At 49.8% G+C, this 26,697-nt stretch overlaps 3 protein-coding genes across 8 annotated transcripts in view; 1 reads left to right on the forward strand and 2 right to left on the reverse strand.

The window, feature by feature from the left end:
• Window positions 1-3,090, reverse strand: part of LOC140735862 (interferon-stimulated 20 kDa exonuclease-like 2) — a 16,225-nt gene extending 13,135 nt beyond the window's left edge. The window contains exon 1 of one of the 6 annotated variants that reach the window (XM_073061416.1): window positions 2,956-3,090. The gene's annotated coding sequence lies outside the window, so the exon portion shown is untranslated. Of the gene's footprint in view, window positions 1-2,034; window positions 2,054-2,943 lie in introns of those variants that run through there. The other 5 variants (XM_073061415.1, XM_073061411.1, XM_073061414.1 and 2 more) reach the window with 5 other exon arrangements.
• mettl25b (methyltransferase like 25B) lies at window positions 3,033-16,975 on the forward strand. Its single transcript, XM_073061410.1, has 9 exons — window positions 3,033-3,163; window positions 4,282-4,428; window positions 8,082-8,197; window positions 9,146-9,374; window positions 10,777-10,839; window positions 12,364-12,507; window positions 12,895-13,382; window positions 13,986-14,170; window positions 16,349-16,975. Exons 2-9 carry the CDS (start codon window positions 4,318-4,320, stop codon window positions 16,480-16,482), a joined length of 1,470 nt encoding a protein of 489 aa, XP_072917511.1. The 5' UTR covers window positions 3,033-3,163; window positions 4,282-4,317; the 3' UTR covers window positions 16,483-16,975.
• A 386-nt stretch (window positions 16,976-17,361) lies between these two features.
• On the reverse strand, window positions 17,362-25,701 carry mrpl24 (mitochondrial ribosomal protein L24). Its single transcript, XM_073061421.1, has 6 exons — window positions 25,542-25,701; window positions 20,149-20,322; window positions 18,960-19,055; window positions 18,164-18,267; window positions 17,935-18,065; window positions 17,362-17,604 (listed from the first exon to the last, which is right to left on the reverse strand). The coding sequence occupies exons 2-6, from the start codon at window positions 20,317-20,319 to the stop codon at window positions 17,468-17,470; spliced, it is 639 nt and encodes a 212-aa protein (XP_072917522.1). The 5' UTR covers window positions 20,320-20,322; window positions 25,542-25,701; the 3' UTR covers window positions 17,362-17,467.
• Window positions 25,702-26,697: the final 996 nt, after the last annotated feature.

The raw sequence follows: 26,697 nt of genomic DNA on the forward strand, positions 1-26,697 counted from the left end.
TCAAATGCTTCAACATGCATTTAGCAATCCCAATCCTCCTACTAATTTCAACAGCAGCCCTACCATCATTGTGGCCCTAAGAGTTTGAAATTCTATGTTTGTTTTGTAATTTTGTTGCCCATTTTCAGTTCGCATTTCTGTATTTCTTTTTTCTTCGTGACAACCATACACCCAGTCTTCTTGCAGTTGATTGTCACCCTCTCCTTGCTCTTTCTTTGACAATTTTATCGAGTATTTCTTGGTGCTTCTCTAAATGTAGCTATCACCACCGTGTCATCTTTGTATTGTAGGTTGTTCAAATTATATCCCCCAATTATCATGCCTGGAATACTGCTAATTTCTCTTGGATTCTTCTCACTATAAAGGTTGAGCAGGCTGGGCGAGAGAACATAATCATGTCTAACACTCTTCTTAATCTGGACAAAAGCTTTGATATAATCGTTGAAACATAGGTATAGTTCTTTTTGGACTACGAATGACTGTGGAGGTCAAGTCACCGATTATATATAAAGCAGAGGTTGATGGGTTCTTGGTTAATCAGGGCATCAAAGCTACAAGGAGAAGGCAGAAGGATAATGAGTCAGCCATGAGAGGAGGAGCTAGAAAAGATGGCACCAGAGGTTTTTGCAGACCTAGGCGGCTTCTTCCAGTTCATCCGTGAAACTGCTTTCTTCTTATTTTCCTTCTTTACTCATGTCTCCTTTTTCTTTTCAAGGTGGCTGGGGTCCTGTCGAAGTCTGCAATCTACAGCTGCACTCAAACAACAGTTTTCCGCAGGCGGCGGATTCTTATTCTTGGATTCACCGTGTGACCTGGCATTTCGATATCTCCAGGTGTTGCCTGGAAGACGTGCACCTACAGGGTACAGCCCCGTGGACGAAGCTGTCCCTCACCGATGTCACCAACTGAAGCATGGTGAGAGATTAACACATCGAGACAGCAGGCGGTGTGCTGTGCTGTCGGGAGGCCCCAGCACACAAGCAAACTTTCTCTCTCTCTTGATGGTAATGATCTGTAGGTCTTCAAGTCGGGGGACTTGGACAAGGGGCGTGGCAGACTGTAACATCAAAACAGCAGGCTGCCAGTTTTTGGGGTTTCTTTCTGTTTCTCAGATGTCTGCGAAGAATAAGAATTTCAGATTGTGTGCTGTATACATTCTCTGAGATTAAATTGAACCATTTGAACCACTTGATGGAATGGCAGAGCAGATTCCAGGGGCCAAATGGCCTAATTCTGCTCCTATGTCTTATAGATGACTGACATTTTGGATGATGAATGGTCCAGTTCCAGTGACTCTACTCAAAACATTGACTGTCCATTTCCATCCACCAAAGCTGCCCGAGTTTCGCCAGCTCTTTGTGTGCTTTCCCTACTCGTTTCTTGTCTCTCAACCAAGTCGCCACCCTCCCAACTTGAGTTACTCTAATGTGTATTCTCCAAGAAGATCCACCACCTCGTCATGGCTTGGAGGCTAGCATGCCTCAATGACCTGGAGAACTATGCTCGCTGGAGTCAGGGCTTTATGCTCTGGCTCTTGGTAGCGTCACCCATGTCAAGCAGGTCAAAGGGTAGAGGCCAGCTAAGGGTGGTGCACTGGTCCTCCACATTTGGGTGTTTAGTCAGGGCTAATAATGCTGACTAGTAAAACAAACTAGTTACAGAAACAGCAATGAAGAATCCTTCTATATCTGAGTTTGATGGTATTCCTTAGTCTCCACCGGGACTATCACAGCTGACAGAAATGAAAACCAAGAGGAAGCTACTGGAACAATGAAGGTAGTCCTGAACACCATCAAGATGGAGGACCTTCATTAAGAACAGAGGGTGTTCACCACCCCACCTGCGTGGGACTTTATTAAAAGCCTTCTGAAAATCCAAATGCAACTCAGTCACAATTCCACCTCATCTTACTCAACTAAACATTCTCAAAAGATGAAGCAATCAGGGTTTCCCCAGTAGTTCCCTGACATCCAGCACCACACTAACACTTCCTCTTCCTCCCCCCACCTCCACCCCCACCCCCAGTGCAGTCACCTTGTCCAGAGGTTATGGCGCAATCTCTACAGGTCCGGGCGAGGGGTGAGTGAATGAGTGTGTATATATACACAGAGAGTTGTTTTCCTATTGCTATCTTGCTGTTGTTGCTTGTGATGCTCTATGAACATAGTGGACATGTTATGTTGGTGGCAGAATATAGCAATGCTTGCAGGCTACCCCCAGCACATCCTTAGGTTGTGCTAGTTGTTAACACAAATGACAAATTTCACTGTATGTTTTGATGTACACACAATGACTAAATCTGAATGTAATTCACAACACTCCAATCCACCATTCCTAAGAACCATTTCAAAGTCCACTGGGCTTTGGAAAATGATGGCTAGATGGTCCACCATCAAAACTATCCCTTCCAGTACTTGGAGACACAGATCAACAGGTACTTATCAGGCTCACTGACTGGCTTTATCGGTCAGTGTGGGTCCCAGCAGTGGAAGGGCTGCCATGTCTGAATGGGAATCCATCACTGCTCGTACATTTCTTTGCTCCAGGAGGGGCTACCCAACTAGAGGGGTGGAGTGGAAGAGGGGTGATGGGGTGGAGTGAAGGGAGGGAGAGTGAAAAGTGGTACAGGAAGGAGGGAGGAGTGCAAGAGCGGTGAGGAGGAATGAGAGAGGGAGGATGAAGTTGAGGAGAATGGAGAGTTGAGAGAGGGGTATGATAGAACATCCTGATATCTCGTCCCTCCCCTCTCCCCAGTATAGTCCAACATCTCTCCTCTGGGTACCGTCTCTGCGTCCCCATCACCCGCTATCTCCTCACCTCTCACCCCCTAGTCTCATTCCCACAGTTCCTCATTCCACTCTCACCACCTCCTTTCCTTTCACCCACTCCCCACTCTCAATACCATCCCCTCACTTTCAGCACCCCCTCTTCCCGCTCTCTTACCACCCTCCTCACCCGGCCGGGGAGCAGATGCCGCTAACGCTGCCGCCGCCGCGAGGCCTGTCCGTGTACATGTGTTTCCGGGTCGACGCGGCATCTCCTTCCGGGTTGAGAGGGCGGGCGCTACTACTGCTAGACGTTCGGTCCTGATCCCGGCCCTAATTCTGTATCCCGAACCAAATCCCGATACCCCCATTTGGACGGAGAGCCAGCGCAGAGGCGGGTAAATATTCACTTGGATCGCTCGCCCCTCCAACTTTCCCCATCCCTCCTCCCCTCTGCCTTTCCCTCTCCCCAACCCCTCATCCCTAAACCCTACTCCCATCTCCTCCCACCCCTTCCTTCTCCTCCTCCCCATCCTTCTCCTCCTCCCCATCCTCCACCCCTTCCCTACCCCGCCCATCCCCTCCCGCTCCCCTCCATCCCTTTCTCCCTCCCCTCCCCCACCCCTGCCCTCCCCATCCCCTGCCCTCCCCTTTCCTCCCCCTCTCCTCCCCCACCCCTTTCCTCCCCTCCCCTTCCCTCCCTCCCCCTGCCCTCCCTCTCCCCCTCCCCTGCCCTCCCTCTCCCCTCCCTCTCCCCCTCCCATCTTCCTACCCTCTCCCTTCTCCTCCACCCTCTCCCCTACCCTCCCCACCACCCCCACCCCTCCCCTCCCTCCCCTCCTCACCTGCCAGCTGGTACTCCTTCCCCTTGCCCCTCCTTATTCTGGCTTATGCCCCCTTCCTTTCCAGTCCTGATGAAAGTTCTCGGCCTGAAACGTTGACTGTTTATTCATTTCCATAGATGCTGCCTGACCTGATGGCTTCCTCCGGCATTTTGTGTGTGTTGCTTTTGATTGCCAGCACCTGCAGAACCGCTTGTGTCATGCTGGTAGGATGTTTGCCCTGGCAGTTAAGTCTAAGACCAGGGGCGTAGTTTGAGAATAGGGTGGGCCTCTTAGGACTCCGATGAGAACGTCTGAGAGGGTGATGATTTGTTGCAATTCTCTACCTCCAATGTTCAAGCAGCAAATTTGTTCAAAGCAGATGGCAATCATTTGGTAGCGAAGTTGAGGAAGAAGATCGACATAAACACAAGAGATTTTGCAGATGCTGGAAATCCAGAATAACACACACAAAATACTGGAGGGAATCAGCAGGTCAGGCAGCATCTGTGGAGGGGAATAAAGTGCTCAATGCAAACTGAAGGAAGGTGGACCAGGACCAAAGGGTGAAATGGCCGTCCCTGCACCTCGCCCTCATATTCCTGTGCAGAGCTGCCTCGGTTTTGTACAGGGAGTATCGGCCTGGATTGTGCGTGTGTTTCTCCCTTCAGCTCTCTCTGTCTTGCGTTCTCCAGGTGCAGCCTGTTCCCAGGTGTTGATCCCTGGCCAGCATGCCACCACTTGGCGCTCACCAGCTGTCCTTTGAGGAGCAGAAGCAGAGGGCAGCGGACATCGTGCGCCTCCTGTCCATGTACATCGACATCCTGGACTCGTATGTGATAGTGAGTCAACTTCAGAAGCTTGTTCAGATCCCTCATGAGTCCGTAAACAAGTCCATGAATGGGCCCTTAAGGCCACCGTATCTATAGTAGATTAAATCTGTCTGCCTGCACACGATCAAGTTTAATATCACAGACAGATGTCATGAAACTTGTTTTGCAGCAACAGTACAGTGTGATATTTGTTCCTCTCCGCACCTTGTGGTGCAGTGGGAAGCAACCATGCCATTTCTTTAGCATTTGTTGTTTTGTTTCCAAGGGCATGTTGCGAGCTCAACACTCAACCCAGCACAGATGAACGGTGTGCAAGGAGCCAGTCGGATTTGAACCCAGGACCATTCGCCTCAAAAGGCCAGTGTAGATGCCACTACACCACTGGCCAGCTAGTACGCTCCATACGTGATAAAAAAACAACAAATTACAGTAAGAAACAGTACAGTACTGTGTAAAAGTCTTAGGCACATATATAGTGTATATAGTAGCTGAGGTGCCTCAGAATTTTATCCAGTACTGTAGTAATTTTGTGTTGCACTGTACTGCTGCTACAAAATAGATACGTTTGAGTGATGATAAACCCGTTTCTGATATGGGTCTCTTTTGTGGACTGGAATTGGGAAGGGGGCAGGGAGAGGGGAGGGAGTGGGAAGTGCCTGAGAGACATTCTGTAATGATCAGTAAGCCAAGTGACCTTGCCTGGTGTCTCAGAGCTGGGTGTGTCCCCACCCAGACCCCACCCCTGGCACTCTTTCTCTGCTTTCCGTGGCGCTCCGCCCTCACCGTCCCCAACACCCTTTGCTCCCGCCAGATTTACAAACTCACTCTCCGCCCCATGTTGACAAATGCGAGGGGTGATTGATAATTTTGTGGCCTAAGTTAGAAGGAGACAATTTTAGAAAACCTAGCACATTTATTTTTCAACATAGTCCCCTCCTACATTCACACACTTAGTCCAGCGGTCGTGGAGCATACGGATCTTGGACCTCCAGAAAGTGTCCACAGCATGGGTGATTGTTAAGTTCGTGGCCTAAGGTAGAAGGGGATGAGTTATATAGCTCTCATTACATGTACGTGCAGTTCAACTCTTTGAGTGATTATGCAGAAAGTTTGAAGTTAATAACTCATCGGGGTGATTGATAAGTTTGTGGCCTGAGGTAGAAGGAGATGGGTTGGAGCCAGCTGGATTCGCACTCGGGAGCCTTCGCTCTAAAGTCCGGCGCTGATGCCACTACACCACCAGCCGGCTGTATATATAAAATGTTGAATTAGCAGTGCAAAAAGAATAAAAGATAGTGAGGTCATGTCGTGGGTTAATGGTCCATTCAGAAATCTGATGGCGGAGGGGAAGAAGCTGTTCCTAAAACATTGAGTGAGGGCCTTCAGGCTCCTGAAGGTAGAGAAGAGGGTGATTGGGGGCCCTTAATGATCAATACATGTCCTCCATTCCCAGTGAAACACCACTATCGTATCTGCGAGCACCACCGAGGTCTCGTCACTGGGACAGCAGGCTGTTCGCTGTACTGTTTACCTGCGCTGTGCATTACTACATTTTGAATGCTACTTTAACAGCTAACTAGTGGCAATATTTTGTGTACGTGCTGTGTGTGATATTATGTATTGTGTGGCACTGTTCCATCTAAGCTGTGCGGGTGCGCGGCCGCAAAATAAGTGAAATGCTGCCGCACACATAACCTTTGTTGCCGTGCAGCAAGAATTTCCTTTATATATAAATTTTTATTGGAGCGCTGCACAGTTTCTGTGTAAAATTGAGCAATGGTAGGTCTGCACAGCTGTAAAAACAACAGAGGGAGCATTGATTGTGTGAGCATCATGGTTTCATTTGATTGTATATATGCACAGTCAGGTGACAATGAACCTGAACTTGAAGAGGTTTATCCTCATCGGGCACATTCTCGATTAGAGTACTTGTCTTGTGAGGATAGCTCGAGCAAGCGAGCACTTTTCTCTTTGAAACAATGAAGCATATGAGGTAACTTGATAGAGGTGTAGAAGGTGGTGAGGCATAGACGAGTGGGCAGCCAGAGACTTTTTCTTTGGGCAGCAATGGATAATGTGATGGGGAGTAACTCTTAGGTGACGGGGGGGATGTCAGAGGTAGGTCGTTAGACGGTGTAAAGTGTTGGAACTGCTGCGGATTGTGTTCGGCGCAAATACATCAGGGACATTTAAGAGACTTGTAGATAGGCACATGGATGATAGAAAATGGGGGTGTGGGAGGGAAGGGTTAGATTGATCTTAATCTAGGTTAAAAGGTCAGCACGACATCGTGGGATGAAGGGTTTGTACAGAGGAAAAATGTAAGCCAAACTTTTCCAACCTGTCCTTGTAGCTCATGTCCTCTAATCCAGGCAGCAACCTCAACTCTCTCCAAAGCCTCCACATCCTTCCTATAATGGGGCGACTAGAAGTGACTGCAATACTCTAGATGCAGCCTGGCCAAATTTTTATAAAGCCATAACGTAGCTTTCTGACTCCTGAACTCAGTGCCCTGACTAATAAAGAGGCATGTGGCATGCTTGTCTTTATGACTTTTATGGCCATTTTCGTGGACCCCAGGATTCCTCTGAACATCAACACTGTGAGGGATCCTGCCATTAACTGTGCACTTTCAATTAGCCAAGATCTTCCTGGAAGTTGAACAGGGTCAAGCAGTTGACTGGCTGAAGCACCTTGTGTTGTCCAGGTGCAACATGTTCAGTTCAGTGGGCAGCATAGGACCAGAGGTCACAGCCTCAGAATAGAAGGCCACCCCTTTAGAATAGAGATGAGGAGGAATTTTGTTAGTCAGAGGGTGGTGAGTCTGGAATTTGTTGCTACAGAGGCCAAGTTATTGAGTACATTTAAAGTGCAGGCTGATGGGTTCTTTATTAGAAAAGACATCAAAGGTTACTAGGAGAAGGCAGGGGATTGGGGTTGAGAGGGATGATAAATCAGACATGATCACTCCACTTTCAAGGAGTTTTGGACTGGCATCCCGATCCCTCTACATTAGCAGTCCTGAGGCTCCTGCCATTTAATCTTTATGTCCTGGCGCCCACTGGAGGGTCCTTCAGCATGCAGGAAAAGGCCACTCAGTCACTTTACAGGTGATTCTGAGGATGCTGGAAATCCGGAGCAACACTCAGCAGGTCAGGCAGCTTCTATTGGGGAGGTGGGGGTGGAAGGAATAAACAGTGGAAGCTTTGGGCCGAGACCCTTCATCACTCAATCACTTATCCCTTTTCAATTATACAGTGTGATTGTATATTTGATATACAATTGTATATCAAATTGTAATTGTACATTGAGAGAGCATACCGGTAGTTAATGCAGGGCCATTAGTGTGATGGTGGCTGAGGGCGGTGAATGTATGGAACAAGTTGCCAGAGGAAGTGACTGAGGCAGGTACAACAGTGTGGTTTACAAAACTCTTGGGTAGGTACGTGAAGGGACGAAGCCTTGAAGGATCTGGGCTGACCACAGGAAATCGGGACTAGCTGGTTGGGCCAAAGGGCCTGTATCTGTGCTATTTTACGTGATGATTTTATGACCCTCAATAACATTGATGGGCACACTTTGATAAATTCAGATTAATATATTCCTCTCCCTTTCTTATACCGTCATCTTTTCAACCCTCTCCCTTCAACCTTGCCTCTTAGGAATTCTTCAGTGAAAACTTGTGGGAGAAAGTGCCCCGCTCCTGGCAGCCGACACTCTCCGCTTTGACTGCCCCACAATTGGCGTCGCTGCTGCTGGAGAATGGATCTTCTGTTGGGTGAGGAATGGTTTATAAATGTATTTATATAGCTCCTCTCAAGTTTTAAAGAAAAACACAGGGGGTTGTGATCACAGATTAGCTTTATTTGTCATACTGTATGTACATTGAAACAGAGAGTAAAATATGCTGTTTGTGTCAAATCAAATCAGCAAAGGTTGTGCTGAGCAGCCTAGAAGTGTCACGATTTTCGACACCACCTTCTTGTGAATACTGTTTAAGACAGATTCTGTAGCCTGACGTTTAACAGCCTGCAGAGCACTATACGATTAGTTAAAAGATTAAAGATGAGCTTCATTGCCATATGAACATCAAAACATACAGTGAAAGCAGTGTTGTTTGCATCGACAACCAATAGTCGGGGGCAGCCCTCTATACTTCCAGCACCAACATTGCATGCCCACAACTTATCATCCTGTACAGCTTTGGAATGTGGGAGGAAACTGGAGCTCCTGGAGGAAACCCATGCGGTCACAGGGAGAACGTACAAATTCTTTAGGGACAGTGGCGGGAATTGAACCCGGATCCTTGGTGCTGTCACCGTCCACGCTATTGTGCCAGCCCTGTTTGTGCTGTGGTGGTTTTAAATTAATTATTCTGTTGCTGTGGGTCACTGCTTAGCTCCATGTGATCAGCTTGCAGGTTATCATCAGAAACTACTTACCCAGTCCAAGAGGCAGAGTCTGAGAGTTTACCCTGATGCAGTGAATTCTGAACTCCAGTAGACCCATAGGAACTCTGCCAGCTCCACTTACACCAGCAGATGGCAGTGATTCACCTGAACCAGGGTTTGCAGTGTTATAAACGTTACAGCTGAAAGCAAAGTCTTGGGGTTCAGAATGCTGATCGCTTCTTTGGGGAGGATGAAGTAACAGGAACCTCCTCATGAATTCTTTCTGCTTCTCCCCCTTTCTGTCCTTACTCTCTCTCCCCCTCTCCCTCCCCTAGCCAGGAGTCGGTTTGGCCCCTCTCCCTGCTGGCATTCAGGGCGGCCGCCCATGGCTTGGCCCTGCCCCGTCAGCCCCGGGGTGTCTCCCCACTGTGTGGGGCCATCCCTGGGAGCAGCAGGGAGCCCGAGGAGTTCCAGGCCAACAGAAGCCAGAGCTCACGGCTGGGACACCTCTTCCGCAGGCACGTCCGGCCCAAGAAACAGCATGAGATCCGCAGGCTGGCTGGGGTGAGAGTGGCAGGGCTGGGGTGGAGGGAGGGGGTAGAGGATGGAATGGGGTGGGCGGGACAGGAAGCAGAGGAAAGAAAAAAGGTGTGGGCGGTGGGAGAGAGTGCGGATGGGATGTATGGGACGGAGCCTGGGGTGGGGTGGATGGGAAAGGAGAAAGGCGTGAGAGTGGGTGGATGGGTGTAGGATTGGAGCAGGGGAATGGAATAGTGAGGGTTGCAGAAAGTAAAATAGGGGCAGGAGCTGTGGCGGATGTATAATCTATCATATCTGCCTCCACCATCAGCCTTGACATCATCTTCCAGCATTCTCTGTGAAAATAAACTTACCCCCCTCCACACCTTAAATGCACGCCCTCTGGTTTAGACATTTCAACCCTGGGGAAGCAGATACTGTCTGTCTGCTCCATCGATGCCTCTCATAATCTTATAAACATCTATCAGATCTCCCCTCAGCCTCTGCCACTCCAGAGAAAACAACCCAGATTTGATATTTTTTTTTAAGAGGTAGAGAGTGGTAGCAGGTCGTTCTAGCCCAACGAGTCTATGCTGCCCAATTACACCAGTGAGACCAGTTAACCTGCTAACTTTTCAGAATGTGGAGGAATCGAGGGCACCCGGTGGAGACTGTACTATCTCCTTATGCTCTCTAATCCAGACAGCATCCCGGTGAGAGGGAGCAGGGTGGGACAAACACAGCCAATGGAGGTCGGGCTCCCTCCCACAGTGGGAGGGTTGCTGATGGTGCCTCATCGTGCTGACCTATGAGTCCTCCATCATCCCGCAGCTCTCCAACCCTGACCCCAGTAAGGCCTCCATTGGTTGGAGTCGACCGTGAATGTTCCGTCCTAGCTGTCTATGCAAGCCAAGGCAGTGCGATATGCAGAGCAAGCTGTCGGCTCCCCCTCTGCATGCAGCTGATGAACCCAAAGGAACGGCCGAGACCGATAATTTGGCACCAATTTTATCGCAGGAGTGGCCAGTCAGTGTTAAACTCAACGTAGGACTGCCTTAGGGACTCTAGATCTAGATTTCTTAATGCTGTCATATCCGAGGGAGTGTAGAGGGAATAAGCTCCCATTATCTGTTAAATGCTCCCAATTGTGTGCGTCTCACATAGCTTCTTACAACCAAGTCCTGCTCCCGGCCTTCACGTGTGGCTTAGCTGCCACACCAAGTGGAACTGTTTCTAATGTCAGGAGAAGGGACAAAGGCAGGTAACAGGTGCCTTAAAACCAGTTGCTCTGGGCAGATGGGACTCGTCAGCTAATCTAGGAGGAGAACTATACCCACTCATGGGGAAGGTTTTGGGAGTAAACTGCAAGCAGTCAGCTCACAGCTTGTGTACACAGGAGGTTCCTGCTCACAGCCGACATCTAATGGCTCTTTCCTCTCTCCAACAGCTGGTGAAGAAGTTGTGCAATGCTACAGGCTGTGAGCATGTGGTAGACATGGGATCAGGCCAGGTACAGTCAAATACACCGTCACTTCTAGGACAGTTGTCAGCTCGTGCTCATGGGGACATGTCTAAGTTTGCCATGTCAGTGAATTGAGTGGAAAACCAAACTGTGCAGAAGGTGCGGAGAGTCTGTAGTCGGATATGTACCCTGGCCTCTGTGTGTATGTTCATGGTCTATTACAGCCCATCCACTTCCAGTTTCAACGTGTTGTGCGTTCAGAGATGCTCTTCTGCACACCAAGGTTGTAACACTTGCTTATTTGAGCTATTGTTGCCTTCCTCTCAACATGAATCAGTCTGGCCATTTTCCTCTGACCTCGCTCATTAACAGGGTGTTCTCCCTGCTGCAATGGTTTTGTTTATCACATCATTCTCCGTAAACTCTAGAGACTTGTGTATGAAAACCCCGGATCAGCAGTTTCTCATATTCTCAAACCACTCCATCTTTGGTGGAGCAGGCTGAGTGGGCCAAGTGGCTAACCGCTGATTCGAGTTGTTATACTTAAACACCTACTCTGCCCAACCAGTCCAATGTAACTTAGTCCGAATCAGGTTTATTATCAGTGACTTAGATGACATGAAATGTGTCGTTTAGTGGGAGCAGTACAGTGTGTAAACAATGTTTCAGGATCAGCTTCTTCCCCTCTGCCATCAGTTTTCTGAATACATAATGAACCCGGGTATGGGTCTCGGCCCAAAATGTCGACTGTTCTTCCTATAGATGCTGCCTGGCCTGCTGCGTTCCACCAGCATTTTGTGTGTGTTGCTTGAATTTCCAGCATCTGCAGATTTCCTTGTGTCCAGGTATGCTACCTCACTTTTTAATTCATATATATTTTTCCTATTGGAATTGTAATGTATAATTTTGATGATCATGTATTGCATTGTACTGCTACCCGCAAAACATCAAATTTCACGACATATGCCAGTGATAATAAACTTGATTCTGATTCCCTCGCCCGTTAGTCTGCCTACTGCTCTGAGCTCCCTCCCCCTGCCCCACCCCTGGTTCTGATCAATAAAATCTCCATGAGCTACAAAGATAAATAAATAGAACAATAAGAAATAAAGAACACACATTCATGGACCCTTCAGCCCTCCTTGCTGGTAGTAACGAAAAGAGGGCTGTTCCGGATTTTGTGGGTCTTTAATAATCAATGCCACCATGTTGATAACCTTGATGGTGGGGAGGGTTGTTCCCATGCTGGAACAGCGGAGTCTACAACCCTCTGCAGCCTCTCACGACCCTCCATTCTGAGGGGTGGATTTCACTCAACGCAAGGAGGTGCCACACCCCTTCAGATCCCATTCGCCCACCGTTTTTGTGCCTTGTTTTCCGTGGAGATGCCAGCCCCGGACTGCCAGGAGGAAGGACAGTTGTGCGACAGCGGCTGTCTGTGAGGGCGTCCGAGGTCAAACAGATGCCCCCTCCTCCAAACTTGGCTCCTCCAGGCGGGGGAAGGGGTGGGTAGGCTCCCCCGTGCTGTGAGTCAGCCACTGTCCTCTGCTCTCCCACCCTTCCCCCCCACAGGGTCACTTGTCGCGATACCTTGCCTTCCACCATGGCCTACAGCTGACCGGGCTGGAGGCATCCGAGGAGCTGGTCATGGCCGCCAGGCGCTTCGACAAGGAGCTGCTCCTCAGCCTGGAGAAGGAGACACGCCGGGAGACTGAGGTCTGACCCGGGGGAGGTGGGAGGTGGGTGGTGTGGGCTCATTCCGTGTTGTAATCCTGCTGGTGCAGTTTTGATCTCATGGAACAAGGGTGGTGAATACACGTTGAGCCAGGGAGGGGGAGTGGGGAGTTCCTGGAGAGGTAAAAAAGGATGCAGGGGAGAGGGAGGTGGAGGCTGACGAGGTAGGGGGACAGGAAGGTGGGGGAGGGAGGATGTGGAGGGGGGCAGGGGAAGAAGTAGGGAGCGATGTCGGGGAAAGGGCAGATAAGGGATGGCAGGAGGGAGTGGGAGGGTAATGCTGGGTTAGGTGCACAGACCAATAACCCAGCGCTTGCACACGCACACACTCACCAGTCCTCTCGCTCTCTCTCCCTCCATTGTCCACAGGGCGTCAGGGAGCTGTCACCGCCTAGCCTGGACCCTCCTCGGCACCTGGTGCATCAGGTGGTCTCTGAGGAGGAGGGGAAGCTGCTGGAGGAGCTGGGGCAGGGGCAGGGGAGTCCACCCCTGGTGCTGGCGGCTCTCCACGCCTGCGGGGACCTGGGACCAGCCGCCCTGCGCCTCTTCGCCCGTTGCCCCGGCGCACAGGGACTGGCTCTCGTCTCCTGCTGCTACATGAAGGCCAGCGAGGAGGGTGGCTACCCCATGAGTGCCTGGATCCGCTCCCTGCCCGCCCACCGGCTGCCCTACAAACTGCGGGAGACGGCCTGCCACGCGGTGGAGGACTTCGCCGAGCGCCTGCGGGGACAGAGTCCGGCGCTGCGCTCACACTGTTACCGGGCTGCACTCGAGGTCATCATCCGGCACCTACACCCTCACCTCCGGCGCCCTCCGCTACACGCAGCCGGCAAGGCTCACCTCCGCCCCTTCCCAGAGTGAGTACTCCACCCTGGACTGTCTGTTCCAAAACCTTCAGCCCAGTTTTGAGGGTTCGATTGGTCAGGACAGGAGTCTGGTATTTCTGGGCTGGGGGGGTGAGTGGATGAGGAATTCTGGATAACAGGTCAGAAGTGGTGGAGGTTTGATGTTTACACTGAGCCCTCTCCCATCCCTCACCCCGGTAACACCCTATTTGTGTGTCCATAGTTACGCTCCCACCCCTCACCCCGGTAACACCCTATTTGTGTGTCCATAGTTACGCTCCCACCCCTCACCCCGGTAACACCCTATTTGTGTGTCCATAGTTACGCTCCCACCCCTCACCCCGGTAACACCCTATTTGTGTGTCCATAGTTACGCTCCCACCCCTCAGCCCGGTAACATCCTATTTGTGTGTCCATAGTTACGCTCCCACCCCTCACCCCAGTAACACCCTATTTGTGTGCCCATAGTTACGCTCCCACCCCTCAGCCCGGTAATATCCTATTTGTGTGTCCATAGTTACGCTCCCACCCCTCACCCCGGTAACACCCTATTTGTGTGTCCATAGTTACGCTCCCACCCCTCACCCCGGTAACACCCTATTTGTGTGTCCATAGTTACGCCCGGGAAGGGCTGCGGAAGCTGGGCCTGCATTCGGGAACGTCATGGGACACAGCCCAGGTCGAGGCCCTGCTGGAACAGGGGAACAAGGTGCTGGCTTACTTCTGTCTCACCCTGAGCCTGGCTCCCGTCATTGAAACTCTCATCCTCCTCGACAGAGTCATCTACCTCCAGGAGCAAGGTAAGGGCCAGGCTGGGGTCTCAGTGCTCAGGAAGGGGAGAGGAGAAATGGGTTTAATAGAACACTAAATGAGAACAGGCCCTTCAGCCCACCTTACTGTGCTAAGATAATTAACTTAATGATGCCTAATTAAAGTAATCCCTTCTGCCTGCACATCATTCATATCTCTCGGTTCTCCTCATACACTCTTGTTGTATTTGCTTCGAGTACCTCCCTAGGCAGCACGTTCCAGGTAACCATAATTCTATGTAAATAAACTTGCCCCACACGTCTCCTGAACCTCTACCCCCAGGAGAAAGGTACCTGCTGATGACTCTCTCTCTCTTCCCCCTCTCAATTTTATAAACTTTGCTCAATTCTCCCCTCAACCTCTGACACTCCAGAGGCACCCCAGCTCAGAATTGGACTGAGAAGTGGCAGATGGAGTTCAACCTGGAAAAGTGTTAAGTGATTCGCTTTGATGTTGATGTTAAAGGCAGAGTACCGTAAGGCAGAATTCGGCCACTCAGTCCAAAAAGCCAGCTCCATCATTCCAGGGTCAATGGCAGGATTCTTGGAGCAGGGCAATCTTGCTGCCCAAATCCATAGATCCTTCAAAGTTGCCGTGCAAGTTGGTAGGGTGGTTAAGAAGGTATATGGATTGTTGGCTTTCATTAGTCATGGGACTGTGTTAGAGAGCCATGAGGTGATGTCACAGCTCTGCACTCGAATACTGTATTCAGTTCTGGTCTCATTATAGGAAGGATGCGGCAGCCTTAGAATGGGTGCTGAGGAGATTTACCAAGATACTGCCTGGATCTGAGGGCATGCGTTATGAAGAAAGATTGAGTGGGCTAGGGCTTTTCTCTGTGGAGGACGAGAGACCGCTTGATAGAGTTGCAAGGATTATCAGAGACAGAGTGAACTGCCAGAGACGTTTTCCCCCAGAGTGGCAATGTCCACTACCAGAGGACACCGTTTTAAAATGAAAGATTACTGGGGGGGTGGGGGATGTCAGAGGCAGATTATCTTTACACAGTGAATGTTGGGTGCATGCTGCCAAGGGTGGTTGTGGAGGCAGATACAATAGGGACTTTGAGATTTATGTTGGCACAAGGAAGTTAGAGAAATGGAGGGTAATGGAGAGAGAAATGGAGCTTTGTGGGGGGGGGGATGGTTTAGATTAATCGTGGATTCGGTATATATAGGTCGGCACAGCACTGTGGGCCCACACTGAACTATACTGTTCTACTTTTGACAAAAATAGATTTGTTCACTCCTGTAGCACACGCCCTGTAATCCAGGCAGCATCCCAGTAAACCTCTTCTGCTCCGTCTCCAAAGCTTCAACATTCTCTTTATAATGAGGTGACCAGAACTGAATGCAATAGTCCAGATGTCACCTGGCCAGAGTTCAATAAAGCTGCAACATAACTTTCTGACGTTTGAACTCAGTGTCTCGACTAATAAAGGAAAGCGTACCATATGTTTTATTAACCACTCTGTCAACCAGTGGAGCCACTTTCAGGGCGTTCTAGACTTAGATCTTAAGATCTGCCTATGCATCAACATCCGTCCAGGATGCTGTCATTAACTCTGTACTGTCCTTGTGTAACACCTCACACTCAGCTGAATTAAACTGGTTTAGGAAAAGATTGGAGAGTGAAGGGGCAGGAGAGAAGCAGTGAATTGGTGGGGGAGGGGTAATTAGGGAATTGATAAAACAATGGGGTAGGACATCATAAACACGAGATTTTGCAGATGCTGGAAATCCAAGCAATATGCACAAAATGCTGGAGGAACTCAGCAGGCCAGGCAGCTTCTGTGGAAAGGATCTTGGCGTTTCAGGCCAAGATCCTTCATCAGGAAGGAGGTAGAAGCCAGACTAAGAAGGTAGGGGGAGAGGAAGCAGTTCAAGCTAGCAGGTGACAGGTGAGGAACAATGTAAATGGGTGGGGGAAGGGAAGATGAGGTGAAAAGCTAGGAGGGAATAGGTGGAAAAAGTAAAGCACTGAGGAAGAAAGAATCTAATACAGGGGAGTGGACCATGGGAGAAAGGGAAGGAGGTGGGGACCCAGAGGGAGGTGATTGGGTAGGAGTGGGCGAAGGTTGGCAGGTCAGGAACGAGGAGGAGGAAACAGTACAATGGGGAGACGGGACTGCTCTGTTAGAGATCCTTACACATACGTTCTCTCTGCAGGCTTTCACTGCCAGCTACTGCCCTTGTTTGAGCCAAAGTTCTCCCCCCGCAACTTCGTGCTGTTGGCTGCCAAGCTCAGTAGTCAGCTCAGTCAGCTTCTCTGCCCGGCAGATGGGACGAGCTGCCCCGAGTGAAGTCGCGTACGCAGATGACATTCGATGCTGACGTCAAGAGGTCAGCTCAGTCACATTCTCTGCCTGCACCACGCGAGGTTCCGCACACTTCTGACATTCAGTGCCGCCTGCCCACAGGATGACAAGGCAGAGGAGAGGACAGCCAGCAGAGCCACCTCCGACTCCCAGCCGATGTGCTTCGTGAACCCCAGCTCGGAACGTAGACAGGACAGCGCCGTGTGACTGTGCCTGCTGTGAGGCACCTCACTCACATCCCACAGCACCGTCAGCGTGGCCCTCCAGCACCACAGCAGAAGATGATCCTACACGAAACAACATGCCTAAATGACTTTTGGTCAGATTCAGGATGCTGATGGTGAGGGGAAGAGTTCCACCACAGGAAAGGATCATGGACAGGACAGAGTCCCACCGTATCAGGGGAGTGCCCCACCACCCGGGGGGGGGGGGGCATCGACAGGGGAGCATCCCACCACCCGGGGGGGGCATCGACAGGGGAGCATCCCACCACCCGGGGGGGGGGCATCGACAGGGAAGCGTCCCACCACAGGAGGAAGGTTCCTTGTGCAGGAACACAGTGCAATGTGGGGTCTTGCTCTGGCTGAATTGAGGAGGGGCAGACGTCTCCATCAGCAAATGGTCACCTCCCCCTGCCATGTATGTCAATGGTGGCCCACTGTAAACTCTGTCAGCTGTGGGGTAAGCAGAGACAGTGAGGGCTCATTCTGTCTTCATTGCAATGATCTTGGGATGTTCCCACCTTACATCTTCAGCCATGGGACATGCCCAGAGACTATTGCCCTTCTTCTCCTGTGTTTCTCAGCCAATACCCTTGCTGAAAATCACCAGTCGACAAGGTTGGCACAAATACTTCCGCACTCGTTCAATGGAAAGGAATGGTTTAATTTAATAATAGTCTGCAATGGGCGGTTTACCCGTGGGTGAGAGTGGTACTAACCCACTCCACCACTTCCATTCAAGCCAGTGATCAGTACCAGAAGGACTTGCGGTGCCGGCCAGTCTCAACAATGCCCATCTTCTCCATGATGTCTTCCTCGAAGGTTTTCAGAGCAGGAGTGTAGGAAGAGGACAACGCATCCTCAACGCTGGTGTCCTTCGGCCCATCTAAACACAGCAACAGAGAAGCCAGTGTCAGGACCCCACATAACACGCTGACAAATACTTCCCTTGTGGCCACCTGAGCCAGTCCCATCTGCCCACATTTGGCCCATATCCCTCTAAATCCTTCCTAATTACATACTTATCCAAATGAGGGGTAGATGGGATCCCTTCCTCTGGCCCCTACACCCCTCCCCGTCTCCGTGATGCTCTGCAGCCTTTACGTCCCTCCCCGTCTCTGTGACCTCCCTCCATGTCTGCTTCCTGTCCCCTCCCCACGAGGAATCAAGGAGGTTCCCTGGTTTATTCTGGAAGGGTGGCGAGAGATGGACTCACCCTTCCACTGCTCGGGCACGATCCCATCCCTCCTCTGGAATACAGGTTTGGGAATGATGCGGCCGGATCGCGTGGCGACTCGGACCTTCTCCCCCTCCTCCGTGAACTTCCATTCAACGGTGGTTGGTTTCCTGTGGGAGGAAGGGTAGAGGGATCATTAGACCAAGGGACCGGTACTCTCCGCCAGGCAGTCACAGCACTGGGTGTGTGACGTTGAGGGGAAACCTACCGGTCAGTGGGGTCAACAAGAGCCACATCAGTCACCAGCAGTGGTGCCTCGCTGGCGATATATGTCCCCCTGTACTCTCCCGTCCGTCCAATGTAACGGTAGTGCTGTGGGGCAAGAGAGGAAGGGTGAAGGCTTAAAGCAATGGGTCCCATCTACCCATTACCTTCCATCTCAACATCACACCCTGCTAAACCCTCACCCGTATTCTCTCACCCTTGTCCTCTGCTTACCCCTGAAACCTCCTCATTCTCCACCTACCCTCCACCCACCGCTTCTACTCCTACACCACCACCTCCAGTAGCACATCCAGGTATCCAACACTCTGCATGAAACAAAAAGATACTGACTGTCTGCCCATACTTCTCTAAGTCTTATAAATCGGTCAGGTCTCCCCTCAGCCTCCTCCGCTCCAGGGAAAGCAACGAAGTTTTGTGCTTTCCTGGCATATATGACAAATAAACTCTTTTTGGACTTCCATCCAGGTACAGCTGTGAAGATGGTGGAATTTGTCATTGAACTGTCAGTTATAATCGATAACTGTACTCGACTGGAAGCCAGAGAAGAGTTCATTCAACCCAAGTTTGTACAACATCCCCTAATCATCAACACTTCCAGCCTACCTATCACCTCCCTCTCCTAACCACTGCCTCTCCCTGCCCCACCAGTTGAGTGACCTCCCCCCTTGAACCCCCAAGTGACCACCTCTCCCTGCCCCACCTGTCCCGAAGCCCTGAGTGAGCACCACCTCTGCCCGTCCCCACCCCCCGCCTCTGCCTGCAGCCCCTCTCAAACTTACCGTGTTCAGCCCCTCCAGAATCACCCAGTTGCGAGCTCGGATGACCTGGCTCACCTTTCCCTGCTTGCCAGCATCTTTCCCTTTGAGGATTTCCACCTGTCCGAAGAATGGAAAGAAAAAGGTCAGGATCTACGGCACCCTGGGACCCACCTGGCATCCATCCCATCACAGCTGTGCACCTTTAAGAGCAACATCTGGATTGAGACCACCTCCACCCAACATCCCAAACCTCCCTCCATGCTCACAGCTAAGCCAGATCCAAACCACCACCACCACCACCTCATTCCACGACCGTGGCCTCTGGTGTCATGCTCGCCAACCAGGGGCAACACAACCTGTCTATCAGCACAGTTTTTGCCAAAAGTAGAATGACGTAAGATACTGAGTAAGCAAGATCTTTTCTCTTGGGAGTGAAGGAGGATGAGAAGTGATTTGATAGAGGTATAGATCGAGTGGATAGCCAGAGACATTTTCCCTGGGTTAATATGAGGGGCCAGCATTTAAGGTGATTGAAGGAAAGTACAGGGATGGTGGTAGAGGCAAATACGTTAGGGACATTTAAGTGACTCTTAAATAGGTATATGTATGATAGGAAATTAGAGGGCCATGTGAGAGAGAAGGGTTAGAACAGAGTATGGGAAAAGGTCAGTACAACATTGTGGGCTGAAGGGCTGTACTGTTCTCCATCAACATCGATCCATTCCCTCATACTACAGCAAAGTCACCCTCCCGGAATCTGTCCAGTGAGTCTACTCCCTCTCGGACAAACACATCCAAAATTCTCCTTGGAATGCAAACAGTCCATCGCAGGTGCCAACCAGGTGAATCTGTGGTGGAGTCCGTCACCTGAACTCACATCTCCAGCTCAGCCACACCCTTGTTCAACTTCTCTGCCCCTTTGCCGAGTTTCACAATGTTCCCAACTCTCAGGGCCCATCACTCACAATAGCTCTATAAGCCTCACATTTGATGTTAATAAGATCATAAGAAGCAGAATTAGGCTATTTGTCCATCAAGTCTGCTCTGCTACTCTATCACGACTGATTTAATACCCCTCTCAACCCCATTTTCCTACCTTCTCCCTGTAATCTTTGATGCCCTTACTAATCAAGAACCCAGCAACCTCAGCTTTAAATATATCCAATGACTTGGCCTCCACAGCCATCTTCTGCACTCTCTCCAAACTCACCGTGTCTCCCCGGAACACTGTCCACTCCTGGATGGGCTCCAGAAACACCTTCCTGCGCTGTCTGCCAGGAGGGTTCATCCTTTGTGCCGCCGTCGTCCAGGGGCGGTTGGTACCATACCGGTAGCCCCTCTGTACCTTGGCCGCAGCGGCTAGCAAGGCTGCAAGACGCATTGTCTGCAGGTGGGGAGACACGTGGAACCAGGTCAGTAAATTTGCAACCTACCAATTCACCCACAACACAGGAGGAAGCAGAGGTTACACAGCATTTCAACCCAAAACACAGACAATCCCTCTGTCCAGCCCCACAGATGTTGCTCAACCCGCTGTGTTTCCTAAGCAGGTTGATTTATAGTGTTCAGTTCTGGTCATCTCATTACAGGAAGGATGTGGAGACTTCAGAGAGGATGCAGAGGAGATTTACCAGAATGCTGTCCGATCATTGTCATTATGTGCCGTGTCGTATGATGTGGGGGATCATGGTCTATGATCATGATTGTCCTTAGCAAGTAGTTTTCCGTTGCCGCCTTCTGAGCAAGATGATGACCCCAGCCATGATCAATAAATCCTCTTCAGAAATTATCTGCCTGGCATCAGCGGTCACGTAAGCAGGGCTTGTGATGTACACCAGGTGCTCATACGGCTGTCCAGCACCTGCTCCCATGGCTTCACACGACCCTGACTGGGGGGCTAAGCAGATGCTACACCTCCCCCAGTGGTGACCAGCAGGCTAGTGGAGGGAAGGAGTACCTCACACCTCCTTTGGTAGAGACGTATCTCCACCCTGCCTCTCACTGATTAGACAGCATGTCTTATAGATTGTGTGGGCTTTTCTATTTGGAGTGAAGGAGGATGAGATGATTTGATAGATGTGTGCAAGATATATTAAGAGGCATAGGTCGATGGATAGCCAGAGACTTTCTCCGGGTGGTAATGGCTAATGCAAGCGGCATAATTTTAATGAGATTGTACCGGGGGGGGGGGGGGGGGTCATGTCACAAGTAGGTTTATTTTTCACCATGAGTGGTGGGTGTGTGGAACACCCTGCCAGGGGTGGTGGTAGAGGCAGATACATTAGGGACACTTAAAATCCTCTTAATTAGGCATATAGATGATAGAAAAATGAAGGGCTATGTGGGAGGGAAGGGTTCGATTGATCTCAGGGTAGTTTAAAAGGTCAGCACAACATTCTGGGCCGATGGGCCTGTACTGTGTTGTATGTTATCTGCTGCAGATAAACACCTTTGGCAATAGCAAACCATTTCTGTGGAACAATTTCCAAAGAATAATTATGGTATCCTGGTCACCAAGATCACCTACAACTCTGGGGAAAAGACTGTCACCATCTACCTTACAAATACACCTCATAACTTTATAATCCAGGGAATAAAAGTCCAGTGTGGCCAACCTCTCCCCATAACTCAAACCCTCTAGACCAGGCAACATCCTCGAGAATCTCTTCTGCACCCTCTCCGATTGACAGTGTTCTCCCTTTAACAGGGTGACCAAACTTGTACACAATACTCCCAAGCGCAGTCTCATTAATAGCATAACATAATATCCCTATTCTAAACCCAGTGCCACAGCTGATGAAGGCCAGCAAGCTGAATGCCTTCTTCTCCGAACTGTCTTCTTACATTGGCTGCTTTCACCAAACTGTGCACTTGTACTCCAGGCCCTTCTGGTCTGCAACACTCCTGTGCTCTGCCATTCACTGTGCAAGTCCTGCTCTGGTTTGGTTGTCCAGAATGCACCACCACCTCAGCCAATCTGATTAAGATCTCTTTGTAGTTTATTGCAACCTCTTCCACCATCAACAAGACCCCTTACTTTAGTACCATCAGCAAACTCACTAATTGTGTCATGTACATTTACATCCAAATCATTTACGTAAATAATGAATAATAGAGGTTCCAACAGTGACCCCTGTGGTACCCCACTAGTCACAAGCCTTCTGTCCTTCAGCCCTCACCCTCTGCTTCCTATCATCAAACCAATTCTGAAACCATCTCGCTAGCTCTCCCTGAATCCCCTGCGGCCTAACCTTCCCGAACAGCCTGCCATGGGGGACCTTGTCAAAGGCCTTACGAAAGTCCATGTAGACTATCCACTGCCTACTTTCATCTGCCCCTTTAGTTACTTCTTTGAGAAAACTCCATAAAATTCATCAAGTGTGACCTCCAGCCCACAAAGCGATGCTGACTATCCAAGTGATGACAGCTCTTAGCCCTCCAGTAACGTCCCTCCACAACTGAAGTCAGATTCACCAGCCTGTAGTTCCTTGGCCTGGCCTCCGTTATTCTTCCTGAACAATAGAACATTTAACACATTCTGGAACTTCACTAGCAGCTAAAGACATAGCAAATCGTTTGGCCACTTAGTCAGGCCCTGGGGATCAGCCCACCTTAATTATTTCAAGGCTTGCAAATACCTCCTTCCTCATAAGGTTCCAAGAGCTCCCATTTTTGCCTGGCACCAAGGGGAGATAGATAATGAAAATATCACCACCTCCTGCGGCTCCATGTGCAAGCGGCCCTGATGGTTTCTCCCACATCACCTTTATACTGTTAATATAACTGAAGAACCTCTTGCGATTAACGACTGTAACCCTGTCTGCCAATTCCACCTCATAGCTTTTTGCCTTCCTCATTTCCCTCTTAAACTTTTTATACTCAGAGGGATTCATTTGTATCCAGCTGCCTAAACTATGCACACTTCCCTTTCCTTGACCAAAACCCCAAAATCTGTCATCAGACAGGTTTCCTGAAATTACAATATCTACTTTTCACCCTAACAGAAACATACTTCCCCTGGACTCCTTGTTAAAAGGTTCCCACACAAAGATAAAGATTAGTTTAATTTGTCACGTGTACAGAACTGTGCAGACGTCTCAGGCACCTATCTACAGCTGGGGTGCCCAATTTTGCACAGTACTGTACTAATTTTGTTTTTCACTGTTCTACTGCCACACAAAAAAAATCATGACAAATGTGAGTGATGATTAAGCGGATTCAAATGTGGGTCTCTACTGTGGGCTGAGAGTGGGCAGGGGGCAGGGAGAGGGAACCACAAGAGACATTCTGTAATGATCAATAAACCAATTGTTTGGAATCAAAATGACCCTTGTCTGGCGATTCAGGGGTAGGTGTGTCTGCACCCCATTTCCACTCCTGACACTCTTTCTCTGCCACCTGCTTCACACCCATAGAACTCCACACTCACCATTCTCAATATCCTTTGCTTCCGTCAGATTTACAAATTCTCTCTCTGCTCCACATTGACAAGTGACTTAGGCACCCGAGCTATGTATATTGCGCCTAAGCATTTTGCTCAATACCATACATCAAAACATACAGTTGCTCAATGACCAGCACAGTCCAAGAGTGCACTAGGGGTAGCCCGCAAGTATCGCCATACTTCTGGTGCCAATATTACCTGCCCTCAACTCACTAACCCAACCCATATGTCTTTGAAACGTGTGTAACACCCTGGGAAAGGTCTCACTGCTAATGTAATGGTTTCTCTATAGCAGCAGTGTGTTTGGGTTATGACTAGAGATAATGGGGACTTTGGAATGCGTGGCACCCCATGAGGAGAGTGGGTTTTTTTCTTGTGTGCCTAAGAGCGAGGGATTCACGGGCTTTTGTTCAGGAGAAGTTGCCAGATCGGAGAGGTCGTAGACTGCAGGACGGAGTGGACTTGGAATGTGGTCGGGAGTCAACAATGCCCTGGGGAAATCGATGGAGAATGAACAGACTATAATTTGCACATTGCACATTCAGACAGAGCTGTAACATAAAGATTTTTACTCCTCATGTATGAGAAGGATGTAAGAAATAAAGTCAATTCAATTCAGACTGTAGTGGGAATTGAACTCCAATGGCTAGGGCTGTAAAGCATTATGCTAACCTCTATGGTACCACGTAGAGTCGACTAATAGCCATCCAATCAAACCCAGCTTGATCCTGCCTAATGCCCGCAGAGCTGGCCCTGCTCTAGTGCTCGACTTTAATCTGTGGGCTGGTTCTATCTGTTTCCATAATCATTTAAAAACTTTGTGGTCACTGGACCCAAAGTACACCACAACTCTCACTTGAGTTACTTCACCCTTTTCTTTCCCCAAGAGGAGATCCAGTACCGCCTCCCGAGTAGGTTCCTCTTCATGTTTTGTGTAGAAATTGTCTCACAACATGCCGCACAAATTCTGTTCCATCCCAGCCCTTTGCACTCTGGGTGAGCGTGTATGTCAGTTTGCAAATGATACCAACATTGGTGACGTAGTGGACACTGAAGAAGACTATAAGATTTTGCAGTCCCGCTGAAGGGTCTTGGCCCAAAACACTGACTGTTAGTCCCCACCAGAGATGCTGCCTGACCTGCTGAATCCCTCCAGCACTTAAGTGTTTTATCTACTATTACAACAGGATCAACCTGGGAAGTTGGCAAAGGAATGGCACTTAAAATTTAACTCAGACCTAAGTGTAAAGTAATGCCTTTTGGGAAGATAAACCAAAGCAGGATTTACACACTGGATGGCAGGGTCCTAGGTAGAACAGAGGGACATGGGATACAGGTATATTGTACCCTGTAAGTGGTGACACAGGTAGACAGGGTAGTGGTAAAGGAGCCCTCCATCAGATGGGCCACTGATTACAAGGCATTAGTGAGTCTGCATTCTGAGTACTGTGTGCAGTTCTGGTTACCTTACTACAAGAAGGATGTGATTTAAGTTACAGAAAGTGCGTTAAAGATTCACCAGGATGTTACTGGGACTGAGTTACAACAAGATACCAGACAAGTTGTGACTGTTGTTCTCGGCAAGGATGCTACTGAGGGGTGACCTTATTGAGGTTTATAAAATCATGGTAGGCACAGATAAGGACTTTTCCCCAGGGTAGTGGAGTCTAAAACTAGAGGACGAAGGTTTAAAATGAGAGGAGAGAGATTTATAGGGGGGTCTGAGGGGACTAGTTTTGATGGGGCATCTTGGATGTCCTGGATCAGTTGGGCCGAAGGGTCTGCTTTCATAGTGTACAACTGTTACTGTGGGGACGGGAGGCCACTCTGCCCCTCGAACTATCCTACACAAGGAAAGCAAGAGGTACTACTCCTTCGTTCAATGCTTTCCCACGCGTGGGGAGCAAGGTGAGGCCTCTCTGTCCCTTCATGCTATCCCATGCGTGCGGAGCAGAGGCCGCTCTGTACCTCCATCCTATCCCGGGAGGAGGCGGGGAAGCAAACACTCGCCGTTCCGCCTCTCCGAGGTCCGGACTTCATAACGTAAGCAGCAGCGGTGGAGCTGAAACTGCTCCGCGTACGCGTTCGGCCCGTGTGGCAGCTCCTCCGACCTCGGTCCCCCCTCCATCCCGACGTGCCAAACATCCCCACGCTCTCACCTCCGCCAACGGGACGGGAATCCTCCCACTTTCAGCGCTCCTCTGTGTCGGGCCTTGCCGCCAATTGAGGACTGCGTCGGACTACAACTCACATGGTGCCCGCTGGAGCTACCGCCTTTTACGCATGCCTGTAGTTCGAGGTCTCCACCGGAAGCTTGTAGTAAATAAAGACTACAACTCCCATGATGTATTATGCGGGCGTCGCCTGTTGTCTGCTGGGAGTTGGCTTTACATTTGACTTCATTTCCCAGGCCTCCGTGCGTGCAGCAGAGGCAACACATGCGTAGTAGTTGTCCACCATCTTATGGAGATGCGGCGCCATATTAGTGGGTACACCGAGCTGCGTGGGAACAGAGCAGTCAATATCCTAAACACAATTCTTTTGGCTATTGCAGTACCTGTTTGATCCCATTGGATCTTAACGCTGCTAATGAAGGAAGGCGGCTCACTTAGGTACCTCGCTGGGCTCCCCACCATGTCACAGTTACTATGATGATCCAAAATCCAGTGTTCTCTCTGTCCTTCAATGGATGGTTGCGAAGCAAAAGAATTTCAGGATGTATTTTGTATACATTTCTCTGACATTAAATTTACCTTTGAAACTTTTTTCTCATTATTTCCAACCCCAAAATTCCACCAGCCCTTTGTCCAAAGCTTCTCCATTCACTGTACCCCACTGACACCAGCTTGTTCTCTGTCCAAACATAATGTCACTGCCTCCCTCCCTGTCCCCCAAACATGATACACTCTTACTCTCCAGGAGCACCCCTCCCCCCTTTCTGCCTCTGACCCATGTATTCCTCAGCCTTGAGGCTGCTGTGGGTAAATCACTGGAGTAATGTCAGAGTGCATCTTTATTTAATCTAGTTCTGATCTCCCCTTCCCTCCACTACCCCCCAGCTCGCTTTATCTTGTCCATGCCTGTCATGAGGAGAATCTGTCCAACACTCCCTTTCTGAATGGTGTGGTCCAGTTGGGCCGAAGGACATTTCTGTGTTTTATGAGCCTATGTCTCACTGCAGACAAACCTTCAGTCTTGAGCTCCTGTGAATTGCTTTCATTCTGTCTGCTCTGAACAGAACCCAAGGTCCCATAGAATCATTTAATCGAACAGTACAGCGCAGTACAGGCCCTTTGATCCACAATGTTGTCCCAG

This window comes from Hemitrygon akajei, chromosome 11, assembly GCF_048418815.1.
Source record: "Hemitrygon akajei chromosome 11, sHemAka1.3, whole genome shotgun sequence".
Classification (NCBI taxonomy): Eukaryota; Metazoa; Chordata; class Chondrichthyes; order Myliobatiformes; family Dasyatidae; genus Hemitrygon; species Hemitrygon akajei.

Excerpts from the sequence above, each read along its gene's own strand:
- mrpl24 (XM_073061421.1), bottom strand. The coding sequence starts at position 20,319 with ATGCGTCTTGCAGCCTTGCTAGCCGCTGCGGCCAAGGTACAGAGGGGC. Across the intron at positions 19,056-20,148 it reads CAGTGTTCCGGGGAGACACG|GTGGAAATCCTCAAAGGGAA; the intron begins GTGAGTTTGGAG and ends TTCTTCGGACAG. Across the intron at positions 17,605-17,934 it reads CGTGCCCGAGCAGTGGAAGG|ATGGGCCGAAGGACACCAGC; the intron begins GTGAGTCCATCT and ends TGCTGTGTTTAG.
- mettl25b (XM_073061410.1), top strand. The coding sequence starts at position 4,318 with ATGCCACCACTTGGCGCTCACCAGCTGTCCTTTGAGGAGCAGAAGCAG. Across the intron at positions 4,429-8,081 it reads TCCTGGACTCGTATGTGATA|GAATTCTTCAGTGAAAACTT; the intron begins GTGAGTCAACTT and ends CTTGCCTCTTAG. Across the intron at positions 9,375-10,776 it reads AGATCCGCAGGCTGGCTGGG|CTGGTGAAGAAGTTGTGCAA; the intron begins GTGAGAGTGGCA and ends TCTCTCCAACAG.